The following is a 14,211-nucleotide window of genomic DNA, read 5'->3' on the forward strand; positions in this document are numbered from 1 at the left end:
AGGCATTAAATCACATTTTGGATAATGTCTAAGAGCCTTTCATAGGATATATGAGGTCAAATCAATTGTTATAGGATTAAGGACATCTTTAGCCTTTCCACTGTACCAACATTTGCACTGAGGTAAACTTAGCAAGAATGGAGGCTGGGGCACCCAACTGTTACAGCAGGCATTCTTCATCACCACTTCCTCACAGACTAGAAAAAAAAACCTGTGTCACTTTAGAATGACACAGTCAAAGTTCTAAAAATTATTATTGCTACTTATTAGTCATCCTTAAATCGACATTTTAAAAATACCTTGGTTTTTTGGTAATATGTCTCTGTAGGCAAATGTGGTATTCTCATCACCCAATGACCACATCAAAATTACAACTATGCTACAAACAACCATCACTCAGAACCCCTGAAATATAACTGAATGGAACTCCTACAATTAGTGAATTAAAGAAGCCACATGGAGATTGGTAGGAGGGGTGGAGATGCGATTGGACAGGTCCCACACTCACATGTGGCAGATAAAAATTGGGAGAGATATCTCACTTGTCAAGGTCCACCCTGAGGAGAGAGGTATCCCAACCTCACACTAGGCACCCCCAGACCAGGGTTCCAGTGAAAGGAAGACAGGCATCTACAACTTTGGTTGTAAAAATCAGTGGAGATTGAGGCTAGTCAGACAAAGTGCTTCTGGGGTCCAAGGCATTCCTTTTAAAGGGCCAGCACATGGACTCACTCACATTCACTCTCTCTGAGCTCCAGCCCTGGGACGGCAACTCAAGAGGAACAAGGAACATATGGAAAGGAACTGAATTGCCTGGTATGGGGGCAAGAAATGTGGGGGTGGGTAGATTTTCTCAGACAGAAGAGCTGACGGAGGTCATTGTTCCTTTGATGATCCCTCCCTCACAGAGCTGGTAGGTGTATACTATATCTGAGTTTCATCTACCTGTCTAGCACTATTCAAACCACTCTGGTGATGCCCTGAAACCCTGCCTCACCCAACTTGCAGGCCTACTAAAGCCCTTTCCAGTGACTTTTCCATATAAACAGCTTGCCTGGCTGAAGCTGTAGACTTTCCTAAAAAATGTCCCCAGGCCCAAAACTAACCAGCTTGGGTTTGCAGCTCGGCCTTTCTCAGGCACTCCAAGCCCAGCAAAAGTAGCATCCATGTGCAGATTGCTTTGTAGCTCATGCCGGATAGCTCTGGGCAGGACACACATGGTGGCTGATCTTGGCTTGCACCATCCATGAGTCCTCAGAGCCATCACACCTGTGGACAGCTTCCAATCAAAACAAAGTATCACCCAATCATCTCCACAGCAACACATTCAAGGGGTGGGCTCAGTGCGTACCAGAGCCTCTAGTGGTCACAGCCAGTCCTCCCAACAGATCTGCTTGGGGGTAAATACTTCCCATTGCTAACAGCAATCCTGACTCAGCTACAATAGGAGAGTGCACATAACCAAATTGGGGGGTGCACCTGAAGTGTCCAGGGAAGATGCACCACTGGGCCCTACATGACACCTACTGCATGGGGACACTCTACCAAGACAAGGAGACATAGCATTTCCACCTAATACATAGAAACAAACTTGCAAAGACAACCAAAATGAGGAGATGGCCAAAATGAAAGAACAGAACAAATTCCAGAAAAAGAAGTAAACAAACTGTAGACCAGCAATCTAATAGATAGAGTTCAAAACACTAGTTATAAAAATGTTCAATGAACTAGGAAGAAGAGTTGAACTCAGTGTGAATGTTAACAAAGTTCATATAAGAAACATAAAAATGGAGAAAGAAAACATAAGGAAAACAGTCATAAATAAAGAATTCAAAACTGAAATGAAGAATACATTATAGGGAATCAACAGTGGAGTATATGAAGCACAGGATCAAATCAGAGATTAGGAAGATAAATAAGCAGAAAACACCCAATCAGAACAGCAAAAAATAAATAAGTAAATAAATAAATAAATAAATAAACAACCAAAAAGAATCTTAGAAATGAAGATAGTATGAGGACCTATGGGACAACGTCAAGTATACCAACATTTGCATCATGGGGATGCCAGAAAAAGAAAAGAGAGATCAAGGATTTGAACCCCTATTTTAAAAAATGATTATAGAAAACATCCCTAATCTGGTGAAAGAAGTAGATATATCAATCCAGAAAATGCAGGGTCCCAAACAAGATGAACACAAAAAGATCTGTACCCAAGACACATCATAATCAAAATGCCTGAGATTAAAGACAAAGAGAGAATTTTAAAAAACATCAAGCTACCTACAAGGGAGCTCCCATAAGACTATCACCTGATTTCTCAAGAAAAACTTTTCATGCCAAAGGAGATTGGCAACTAATATTCAAAGTGATAAAAACCAAGGACCTACTCCAATTCTACACCACCCAGCAAGGCTATCATTTAGAATTAAAGTTCAGATAAAGAGCTTCCCATACAAGAAAAAGCTAAAGTAGCTTATCACCAGTAAACCAGTAATATAGGAAATGTCAAAGTGTGTTCTTTAAGAAGAAGGAAAGCAAAAATATATAAATAATCAAATGGCCATAAACACGTATCTATCAAAAATTCCTTTAAATGAAAATGAATGAATTGCTCCAATCAAAAGATATGGTGGCTGAATAGATGAGAGAACAAGACCTTTACATATGCTGTCTACAAGAGACTCAATTCAGATCCAAAGACACACTGACTGAAAGCACAAGGATGAAAATTGAAACAAATAAACCAAAAAAAGCTGGGGTAACAATACTTGTACCAGAAAAAATCTATAAGGTCTATACCAGACTTTAAAACAAAGGTGATATAACAAGAGACAAATAATGACCTGGACATTCCATTTCTGGGTATTTATCTGAAACCAAAACATGAAATCAAAAGGATAAGTGTACATATCCATATGCTCATTGCAACATTATTTACAAAAGGCAACACAAGTGTCCATCCACAGATGGTGAGATAAAGAAGTGGTGCACATGCACAACAAAATCTAACTCAGCCACACACACAAAAACAATGAAATCTCTCCATTGGCAACAACATGGATGGAGGGTCTGGTGCTGAGTGAAATAAGTTAGACAGAGAAAGACAAATGCCAGATCTTTGTGCTTATATGTGGAATCAGAAAAATAAAGTAATCAGCTCTGACTGGTATGGTTCAGTGGGTTGAGCACCAGCTGCAAACAAAAGGGTCACTGGATCAATTCCCAGTCAGGGCACATGCCTGGGTTGTGGGCCAGGTCCCCAGTAGGGGGCAAGGGAAAGGCAACCACACACTGATGTTTCTCTCTCTTCCCCTCTGTCTGAAAATAAATAAATAAAATATTTTTAAAAATAAAATAAAACAATCAAGCTGAGCAGAAACAGACTCATAGACACAAGGAACAGACTGAAGGTAGCCAGATGGGAGGGGGTTTAGTGGGGTGGGTGAAAAGTTGAAGGGATTATTAAGAAGTGCACACTGGTCATTACAGAATAGTCAAGGGGATGTAAAGTACAGCACAGGGAATATAGTCAATACTATTGTAATAACTACATATGGTGTCGGGTGAGTACTGGATTTCTTGGGGGAATCACTTTGTAAGTTATATAAATGTCTAATCACATAGTTATATACCTGAAACTAATATAATATTGTACATCGACTGTAATTGAAAGATGAAAAATATTAAAAAGAATATATATATTAAATTCATTATACAAATGGATTAATTTCTTAACAGTCGTTAATGAAAATAGAGAATAAAATATAAAATATCTCCTATGATGACCGGGAAAGTGCACAAACACACTTCTGCCACATTCCCAAGTACCATGAGCTCATGAAAGTGACCTGTGAGGGCTGAGTCAACCTCCTCTTCACAGAACAGCAAGTTCACTTAAGAGAAGGAGAGACACAGAACCTGTGATGACAAAGGTGTGGTGAACTGGTGAACACTCTCTCAAATGAACATGAGCTTCTCCCTCAAGGAAAGTCAATAGGCAATTGACACCTGACAGCACTTGTTGTCTGGATGGAATGGAAGCTCTCAGGGGAAACCCAGGATTCTGGCAAACATGTGTCTCACCACAGCAGCCAGACAGCTTCCCAGAGCTGACAACCATTTCCAGTGGGATCTGTGGTAACGTTAACAAATGTGATTTTTTTAAAAGATTTTATTTATTTATTTTTAGAAAGGGAAGGGAGGGAGAAAGAGAAACATCAATGTGCGGTTGCTGGGGGCGGTGGCCTGCAACCCAGGCATGTGCCCTACTGGGAATCGAACCTGCAACACTGGTTCGCAGCCCGCGCTCAATCCACTGAGCTATGCCAGCCAGGGCAACCAATGTGATTTTTGATGATGTGTTATTAAATACATCAACACTGGGAGATCTCTATCACTTAGTGAAACGATGCATTATTTTTCAATAATCCTGCATCAGTACAAGAGCCACTGAAGTAATGTAACAGAACAGGAAATACTCAATGGATTTGTTTCAGGTTCCACTTTGCAAAGAGCTTTTCAGGAACTACCACTTGTGTAGCTTTAGTGAACTATCCAAGATGAATATCCACACTTGTCTGAAAAAGTAATTTAAAATGCTTCTCCTACATATCTGTGTGAGGCTATATATGTCTTCATATACTGCAACCAAATAACAGATTAAACTCAGAAGCAAATATGAAATTCCAGCCAACTTCTAATTATACAGACAAGCACTGAGACTTGCAAAAGTCAAATGTAAGGAGATCCACACTGTGTACTATCTCATTCATTTCTGGAATATTTATTTTTCATAAAAACATTATTTCTTTTAACGTATCATTGGTTATTAATATTATTCAAAATGAATTAATTTTTTCAAACTGCTTTATTCCTTGCAGGGTAAATATTGATAGCCATAACCCCCATAAACAAACTTATTTGAAGGATTCGCTGTAGTTTGTAAGACTATAGATGTCCTAAACCCAAAACGTTTGAGAGTCGCTGAATAAAACAGCCCGTGGGCCGGGACTCAGGGAGACAGCGGGACAGAGCTCTCCGTGCAGGAGGCGGGGTCGGGGCAGAGTCCCGGGTCCCCAGGCCTGGCTCCCAGGGTCTCAGACCGAAGACCGCGTCTGGAGCGGGAACTCCCAGTGTTGGGGTGTGCCCTTCTCCCCCGGGTTTCCCTTCTTCTTCTCACGGGTCCTTCTGCCTGGATACTCCTGACGTTCTGCTGCGATTCTGGTTTGTATGTCCCAACTCTGCAGGGGCCAATCGGCGTCACCTAGGATTCCAGTATAAAGTCCTCACGTAGTACCCGAGTTCTTTCTCCGAAGACGCTCAGGGTCCGGATCATGGAACCACGAGCCCTGCTCCTGCTGCTCTCGGGGGCCCTGACTGTGACCGAGACCTGGGCGGGTGAGTGCGGGGTCGGGAGGGACGGCCTGTGCGGGGGCAGGAGGGAGGGGACCCGGCGGCCGCTCAGGACCCGGAGACGCGGAGGGCTCGTCCCCAGACCCCGGACCCTAGACCCCCTTCTCTGTTCTCCCCTCTTCCCGCCCCCACCCCTCTTCTCAATCACCGAATCCTTTGCTGTTCCCCGGGCGTCTGCCGCTACCGGCCCCACCAAATACCCAAGACGTCCGTCCTCCCTGTCCCCAGGCCCACACACCCTGAGACATTTCGGCACCTCCGTGTCCCCACACGGGAAGTTCCGGCACATCGTGGCCATCTACGTGGACGACACGGAGGTCACATGGTTCGACAGTGCTGCCCCGAATCCAAGGGCACAGCCGCGGATGCCGTGGAAGAAGCAGCCGTGGATGGAGCAGGAGGATCCAGATTTTTGGGCGGAACAGACGCGGGTCTGCAAGGACTGCGCACAGTTTTCCCGAGCAAAGCTGAAAAACCTGCGCGCCTACTACAACCACAGCGAGGACGGTGAGCCACGAGCGCCCGGATCCGGGTACGATACCCATCCCCACTGACCCGCAGGTGTCTCCCCGAATCTGTGGGTCTGAACGTTCCCCGCGGGGCTGCGGGATCCGCCTTGCGCCCATCCCAGGAAGAGCCCACGGGGACCCTAACTCAGTCTTATTTTCACTCACTTTACATTTAACCCCCGCGAGTCGGGTCGAGTCTCAACTAGTTGGGTGCGGGCTACCTCTGTCCTCCAGCAGGACTAAGTCCGAGGGGCTGACTTCGGGGCGGGGTCAGGGTCTCACACCTTCCAGGTTACTTTTGGTTGCGTTGTGGGATCGGACCTGGGATTCCTCGGCGCGTACGGTCAAACCGCATACGACGGCACCGAAACCTTCGCGTTGAACTTGGACCTGAGTTCCACCACCGGAGCCAATAAGACCACCCAGATCACCATACTGCGCGATTTGTTGCATCAAGATGTTGTGGAGATATGGAGGGCCTACCTGGAGCACACGTGTCTGAGCTGGCTCCGCATGTTCCTGGAGAAGGGGAAGGAGACACTGCTCCGAGCAGGTACCAGGGCGCGGGCCTCCCTGAGGAGGGGACTTGTGGGCTTGGGTGGCTTCCTACAAGGAGAGGAGGAGAATGGGGCAGTGTCAGAATGTCCCTTCTGCTTGGGAGAGGGAAGAGTCCCCCAGGTGTCATTCTGTGACTCACCTACCGGCCCAACTTTCTCTAAAGGACAATAATGGACCCAGCCTCTCCCTGAAACACCCCACAGCAGTTCCCTCACCTGGTGCACCAGGACGCTCTCCCTGGTGCTCAGGATGAGACCATTTCTGCAGGCCTTACTACTGCTTTTCTGAGTCATTCAACCCCCACCTGAATCTGTGTTTCCTCTTAGACCTGGACACTCCTACCCTAGGTTCTCACTCTGATTCTGGAGCTTTCCAGGAAATAAGTGATTATCCCAAGTGCCTCTGTCCAGGCTGGTGTCTGGGTGGTTCACTCCCTTCCCCCACCCCCAGTGTCTTGTCCACTCTCAGGGTGGTCACATGAGCACTGCTGGAGTGTCCCATGACCATGCAAAGTTTCTGAATTTTCTCACCCTCCCTCAGACCCTCCAAAGACACACTTGACCCACCACCCTATCTCTGACCATAAGGTCACCGTGAAGTGCTGGGCCCTGGGCTTCTACCCTGCGGACATCACCCTGACCTGGCAGCGTGAAGGGGAGGACCTGACCCAGGACATGGAGCTTGTGGAGACCAGGCCTGCGGGGGATGGGACCTTCCAGAAGTGGGCAGCTGTGGTCGTGCCCCCTGGAGAGGAGCAGAGATACACGTGCCATGTGCAGCACCAGGGGCTGCCTGAGCCCCTGACCCTGAGATGGGGTGAGGAGGGGGTGTGGGCACAGAGCCTCTCCTCAGGATGTCCCTGAGCAGGGTCAGGACACAGGCCTGAGGTTGGCCTCTCACCTTCCCCTCACAGACCCCCCTCCTCAGACCACCATCACCATCGTGGGCATCGTTGCTGCCCTGGGTCTCCTTGGAGCTGTGGCCGCTGGAGCTGTGCTGTGGAGGAGGAAGAGCTCAGGTGGGCAAGGGGTGGGGCTGAGTGTCCTGTCCTCCTGGGGGTCGAGCCCAGGTGGAAGTATGCTCTGCCTCCTTAATGGGTATCGTATCCCCACATGGGTGCTTGTCCATCTGGGGCCTGTTCCCTAACACTGACTCTTTAGTGAGGCCTGTGGGAAAGTCTGGGACACATTTATCACCTGATGATTCTAGGGATGGGGACTGATTCCCAGCTGTCACAGGTCAGAGGGGATGGCCCTTCCTGAGGACAGGCGTCCAAACAGGTGGTTGGTCCAGTCCCCACACATGTACTTCCCCATGTTTCCTGATCCTACTCTGGGTGTTCAGGCACAGTTCTGGAACCTTCCCTGTGCTCCAGGAGTGTGGGGTCCTTTAGGGTCACAGGAGCCAGCCTTCCCCCTAACTTCTCATGGAACATTTTCTTCCCACAGGCACAGAGAGGGAGAACTACGCTCAGGCTGCCTGTAAGTCTGGGTATTGGGGAGGTGATGTCTGGGACCCTTGGGAGAGTGTGGACTGGGATCTGTGAAGAGGGACTCCCCCACCCTGTAACTGCTGTTGTGTCTTCCCCAGACAGTGACAGAACCCAGGGCTCTGGGGTGTCTCACAGCTTCTAACTGTGAGACCCTGTGGGGAGGAAGTGGGAGACATTGGAACCAAGGGCACAGATGGGTTTTGGGGACTCCCAGAGTGGGACATTCTGAGCATTCAGTGGCTGTGGGGGAATCTGACACTTCTGAGACTGACCTGAGTTTGTTCATGACAACTTTCTTTCCCAGTGTGACAGAGCTGCCTTGTAGGAGACTTGGTGCTAAAACAGTCATTGCAGCCTCCTCTTGGGACTTTAAGGATACTTGTCTGCTGTTTCTGCAACTGCATCAGAATGTGTCTTCATCCTTATCAGCTTCATTGGAGGAGCTGGTCACATGGCCACCCTCCCCAAAGGGAAAGTGTGACCTGTGTCCTCTCCCCTGGGGACTGACCTGTGCTAGCAGTGTTGGGGTTTTGCCAAACTTTCCTAGTCTTTCCTCAGCTGGGTCTCCTTGTTCCTTTGTTTTTGCTGCTTCAGGAGAACCTTGTCCCACCAGGACCTGGGATCCCAGGGACGTCGGCGTCACCTGGGCCTTGTCATAGCTCCAGGTCTGTGCTCAGTGAGGGCTTCCTGGGTCTGGCCTTCAGCCCCTGTGTTGGGTGCTTGTTGTTTCTTTGTTTTTTTTTAGATATTGTGCCTATTTTTGTTTTCTTAATTGACTTATTAGGGTTTGTTTGTGTTTTTTACTAAGTGTATTGGGCTGGCATTGGTTAATGGGATCACGTAGGTTTCCCTTGTATATTTATTTCTATGATATTGTACAATGAGGAGTCACTCAACCAGTGGTTTTTGAGTCCTGGGTAAATGACCTTCCATTTTTACATCGGAAATCCAGAGATTCCTTGGAGATATTTTGGTTTTGTGTCCAGATGAACTCAGTAAAGCAACTATCACAATAAAGTAAGTCACACAAACGTTTTGGTTTCCCTGAGCTAATCATGTTAGGCTTATGGTATATGTAGTCTACTAAATCTTAAATTGTACTATGTCTAAAAACTAATGTATATGCCTTTATTAAAATATACTTTGTTAATAAAAATGTTACCTATCATCTGACCATTTAGTGAGTTGTAATGCTTTTGCTGGTGGGAAATCATAACTTCAATTTCAAAACAAATAGCTTGGCTTTGGGGCTCGGTTGGAGCATTGCCCACACACCAAAGGTTACAGGTTCGATCCCCATTAAGGGCACATGCCCGGCTAGTGTTGAATTTCTGGTCAGGGCGGGTATGGGAGGCAATCAGTCAGTGTTTCTCTCTCTCTTTCACTCTCCACTTTCTTCTGTAAAATCAGTTACAACAATCCTGGGTGAGGATGAAAATTAAAAATGCAGATCTGTGAAGTGTAGTAGCATGTTGTATACCTGTATGTCAGTGAACCAAGCACAGGCCAAATGGCCGGCCTCACAGGGCCTATGTTGTGTGGCAAAAGGACACACTGTGCCCTGTGACCACAGTCAGTAAGGAAAGAGTTCCCGTGAGCAGGTGGCAGGTGCTGTGGAGAAGGGGATGCATTGGGGTGTGTTAGAAGGGGCAGGAGGCCTGTTAGAATTCGGGTGGTCTGCATGGGCCTCATGGGAAGGTGGCCTTGGAGGAAAGATGAGAAGGACATAAGCCATTGCCCATGAGGATGTTTGGGCCAGGCTCCTTCCAGGTAGGGAGCCTCCCATGCAGACGCCCTGGGGAGGGAGCCTCTGTGTGTGGTTTTGGAACAGCCGGGAGCCAGTGTGGCTGCAGCAGAGTCATTGGGAGGAGTCAGATTCCAGGCACATCTTGCAGACCTGGGGGAGGTTGGGAGAGTTTTGAGCTTGACTGACACAGTTTTGAGCAAAGACAGATGTGGTAGGACTGCCCTTTCATTTTATTTCATTTGTTACAGAAATGTTTATTTTAAAATTAGCCATATATATCAGAAGTGATTTAGATTAAAAGCTCCAAGGTAAGTGGTTACCAGTAAGTATTACTCTATCTACACGTTCGCCCATATATTAAGCCATTTCAAGCCACTTTAACTTCATACACTTACCATGAGGTGTGTAGACAACCCGGAAGGGACAGACTGTGTGCCATGGTACAAGGGGACCAGATGGCTCCCCAGTGATGTTCCCTGTGACCACCTGTGCTCCATGCACAATGCAGGGTTTCTCCCTGCACTTCTGAATGTGACATTTTGAAGCCTCTGTCTGTGGCTGGTTGAGTCCCCTGATTCTACCAGAGTGCTGCTTTGTTGTCTAGGAGTCATCCGAAGCTTCCAGGCCTCCCTCATGTAGACCTCAGAGGTATCAGTGTAGGGGTTCAGAGAGCTGACCAATCAGAAGATGAAGAACACCTGCTTACAGCAGGAACTGTTCCAGGGTCCACTGTCCTTAACCCACTGCAGACACTGCTCTCATTCTACAGATACTGAGTCCTGGAAGGTCATGGCCAAGAAGCTCATGTCCTTTAGTGGCTTCCTCTGAGAGTTCCTCCCCAAGCGAGAGCCCTTGGGCCACAGAGTCAGCCTGGCTGCTGAGCTGAGAACAGAATCAAGAGACAAGGGACCAGTGAGGCAGGAGGGGAAGGTGTAGGGAGGCTCCCATGGTTCTAAGCTGCAGATGCTGGGTGTTCTGATGGGGCTGTAAGTAGTGGAAACAGTGGGAAGGGACTGGACACTGAATGCATTTGGAAGATGGATTTCACAGCATTTCCTAAGGATTCAATTTGGGGCGTGGAAAATGAGTCAAGGAGGGCACCCCACCTTTGTACTGTGCCAGCAGAAAGATGGGGTTACACCAGCAGAGAGGGGGAAGACTCTGGCAGGAGCATGTGTGGGGGAGGGGTGGGCATTTCAAGCATTCAACTGAAGAGAGGGTCAAGGTGAGATGTGTGTTAGAAACACCAGTGAGGTGCCAGGTTGGACAGATGAGTGTGGGGACCTTGAGGAGAAATATCTGGGCTGGAGACATAGGTTTGGAGGTGATGCTACACAAATAACATTTAAATCTGTGAGAGTGGATGAGGCCACCAAGGGAGCAAGGACTGTGGAAGATTACCAGACAAGGACTGGATACTACACCTTCCTGTTCCACAGTGGGACATTCTTCTTGGTGACTCACCCAGGTTGGTGGCAGTCAGATCTCCCCATCATACACTCACCATTTAGTGACTGTCATTCATTAGGTATTTATGGGGAGATATTCCAAGATTATCCTACTGTGCTCTTCACCACTTTTATACTCACCCTCCCTAGCTCCTCTTGCAACTTCTGCCCAAGTCAGGGGAAATATGGTAGTTGTCCTGTGTCAGCCCTGGGCACTTATGAGTAGGGTGTAGAGTACAGCACGGGGAAAGTAGGAAGTAATATTGCTGACTATGTATGGTGTCAGATGGGTACTAAATACATTGAGGATTTTATTTAATAAGAAATATATATATATATGTTTAATCTCTCTGTTTTACAGCTGCAACTAATATAATATTGTATGTTAAGTGTAATTGAAAATTTTTAAAAATTAACTCATGGACACAGACAACAGTGTGGTAATTGCATGGGGGAGGGGGTAGGATGTGAGAAGAGGATAGATGGTGATGGGGAAAATAGAGAAAAAAATAAAATAATTGTTTTAAGTTTTAAAAAAAGTGCTAAGTTGACCAGTGGGAGGTACTCCAGGACAGAGTTTGGACAAGAGAAGGAGCTGAAGGAACCTGCCCAGTGAGAAACACCATGAAGGGAACTCTTGGCTCAGATGTTCATGCACCCCAATGACATGTGACTCTAAGCTCAGCTCCTCCCCAGGGAACAGGGGACACTTTCTCTGGCTCCTGCCTGCTGCTCCTGAGGGCGTCTCAGTAATGGCCATCACTATCCCTAGTCACCAGACGTACCTGAGGGGGATCTGCATGAGACAAGTTTGCTGTAAGTTAGAGATGCCCTGGGCTCCCCACACAGATGATGTCACTGACAGAACAGATGACATGATAGTGGCATCTCTGTCGGGAAGTCAGGACCACACACTCTGTCCCTGTAACTGGGCTCAGAAGCTGCCCTGCCTGACTGGTCCCTGCTCAGACCAGCCAAATAAAGGCTCCCTTGCATCCATTCTCAGGGCAGAACTAGAAGAGGTCAGCCCAGGAGGAACTGGGTGGGACCTGTGGGTGAGCAGCACCCTGGGTGAAACTGTGCTGAGCCTGCCTGGTCCTGAGCTGCCCCTCCTGCCTGGGCTGGGCAGGTGGAAGATGGGAAAGTGCTGGGGGTGTTTCAGGTGAGGCCAGACTCAAGAGGGTCCCTGCAGGTCCCTATGCTCTGGAGTCCCCTTCAGTGAGGGAAAGGGGTTGGTCCCTTGCAACCTGGGTACAGCCTTGTATGGCAGAAACCATGGAGCTCCTCCACCCTGTACAAAATTCCACTTTTCTGAGACCTCCCAGGTTTAGAGTTGGGTGTGAGGACAAGAGTGTGAATTGCCATGCAGTATTCAGCTGTGACTTAAAAATCCTGGATCGTGAAATGAGATCCAATGACAGACACACACACAGCTACAGACAGAAGGCACAGAGAAGTGTCTGCCCTTCAGTGACCCCCATACATGCACTTGTCCTGTTTCAAATCCCCCTGCAGGAGGTGCCAGCCTCTTAGGAATTTCTACTGGGACATTGTCACCCTCCTGTGTGGTTACTGTGTGAGTGACACTCACATTTCTGTCTCTCTAATTGAATGGAAACACCTCTCTGAACCCTCTTATCCCAAGGCAGCAGGGAAGGAAAAAGAATTTGGAGTGAGATGAAGTCTCATTAATTTCCAAGTGTGCCTGAATGGGTGCATGGGGTGAAAATCATTAAATATGACTTTTTAAAAAATAAAATTGTGAACAAGACAATACATTCTGCAGTAATTCAACAGTGTGCTTCATATTTGGAAATATCAATGTTTCTCTCTCACATCAACATTTCTCTCCCTTCCTCTCTCTCTGAAAGCAATGAAAAAAAAAAGTCCTACAGTGAGGATTAAAAAAGCTAAAAAGGGAAGGAAAAGTTGATTTAACGAGGTGGACAAAAACACTGAGTTACAGGTGAGATGATTTCCCAATGCCACTAGGGTATGGGTTGTAGAAGGCACTAAAGAACATAAGCTCGAGGTTTCCATTGACTGGTCAGCACTAGGGTAGGGGGTTGCTGGTCATTGCTTCTGGTCCTAATTCAGCCATGGGGCCATTCTGTCTGGTTCACACATTCATTCCCCTGCTCTCCCCAAAGTCTAAATCTTCATGAGTATGTATTTGAACACATCAGATATTCAACCACTTTCATCTCTGCAGACACCTGTCCACAGCCCTTGGTCCTGCCACAGGTGGACTGGGTCCCTGCACACCTGGAGTTGGGTGGACACACTGGATGTCCTTCACCTCACCTCAAGGAACCATGGCCTCTCCTGTTCTGGATCTCCTGTCACCTGGATCCTACATGTCCCTCTTTTTTTTGTTTACTCCCTCATTTTCTCCACTTTGTCTGGTAGTATTTCCCAAAGACAACGTAAGAAGTTAACTATTAAAACTCTAAATACACAAAGGAACTGTAGGCTACCCTAGCCCTTATTCACATCTTGACTGGATATAGAACTTTGTGTTGGAAATAATTTTTTCTGCAGAAAGTGGGAGGCATTACTTGAACATCTTCTAGTCTCCATGCCCAGATTTCCTGCCTCTTGAAGGTTTCAAGGTCTCTTCCACCCTCTTTCTGAAATTCCACAGTGATGTGTCACAATGTAGGTCTGTTTTTATCTGCTATAGCAAGAATTTGATTAGGCCATTCAAAATGTAATTTGTTATCTGTGAACTTTGAGAAATATTCCTGAAAATGTTAAAAATCATTTCCTACTCATCATTATTTCTAGACAGACATTATAAGCTTGTTGGGATCCCGTGACTAAGAGACTAATAGGTATTTTCTCCAGCTTGTCCACACTTTTCCATTTGTGAGACTCAGTAGAAGAACTACATGAATCTTCCAGTTCATCTACTGAATTATTCATTTCTATGATGACATTTTTAATTTCCAAGAGGTCTTTCCTTTTCTATGACTGTGCATAATTGTTGTGTTTCAGATGTCATTATCTTTTACATCTTTCAAATTAGATGGAGACCAGTGG

The 14,211-nt window shown here is 46.8% G+C and overlaps 1 protein-coding gene across 1 annotated transcript in view; it reads left to right on the forward strand.

Annotated features, from left to right (window-relative positions):
• The first annotated feature begins 5,121 nt into the window (after positions 1–5,121).
• Positions 5,122–14,211, forward strand: part of LOC114510783 (patr class I histocompatibility antigen, A-126 alpha chain-like) — a 72,961-nt gene continuing 63,871 nt past the window's right edge. Inside the window, exons 1-5 of the mRNA XM_036013533.1 lie at positions 5,122–5,400; positions 5,644–5,922; positions 6,199–6,477; positions 7,023–7,298; positions 7,396–7,500. Of these exons, the coding sequence (XP_035869426.1) occupies positions 5,337–5,400; positions 5,644–5,922; positions 6,199–6,477; positions 7,023–7,298; positions 7,396–7,500 (1,003 nt within the window). The 5' untranslated portion in view covers positions 5,122–5,336. The remainder of the gene's footprint in view (positions 5,401–5,643; positions 5,923–6,198; positions 6,478–7,022; positions 7,299–7,395; positions 7,501–14,211) is intronic.

The sequence above is a fragment of the Phyllostomus discolor genome, chromosome 12 (assembly GCF_004126475.2).
Source record: "Phyllostomus discolor isolate MPI-MPIP mPhyDis1 chromosome 12, mPhyDis1.pri.v3, whole genome shotgun sequence".
Taxonomy (NCBI): Eukaryota; Metazoa; Chordata; class Mammalia; order Chiroptera; family Phyllostomidae; genus Phyllostomus; species Phyllostomus discolor.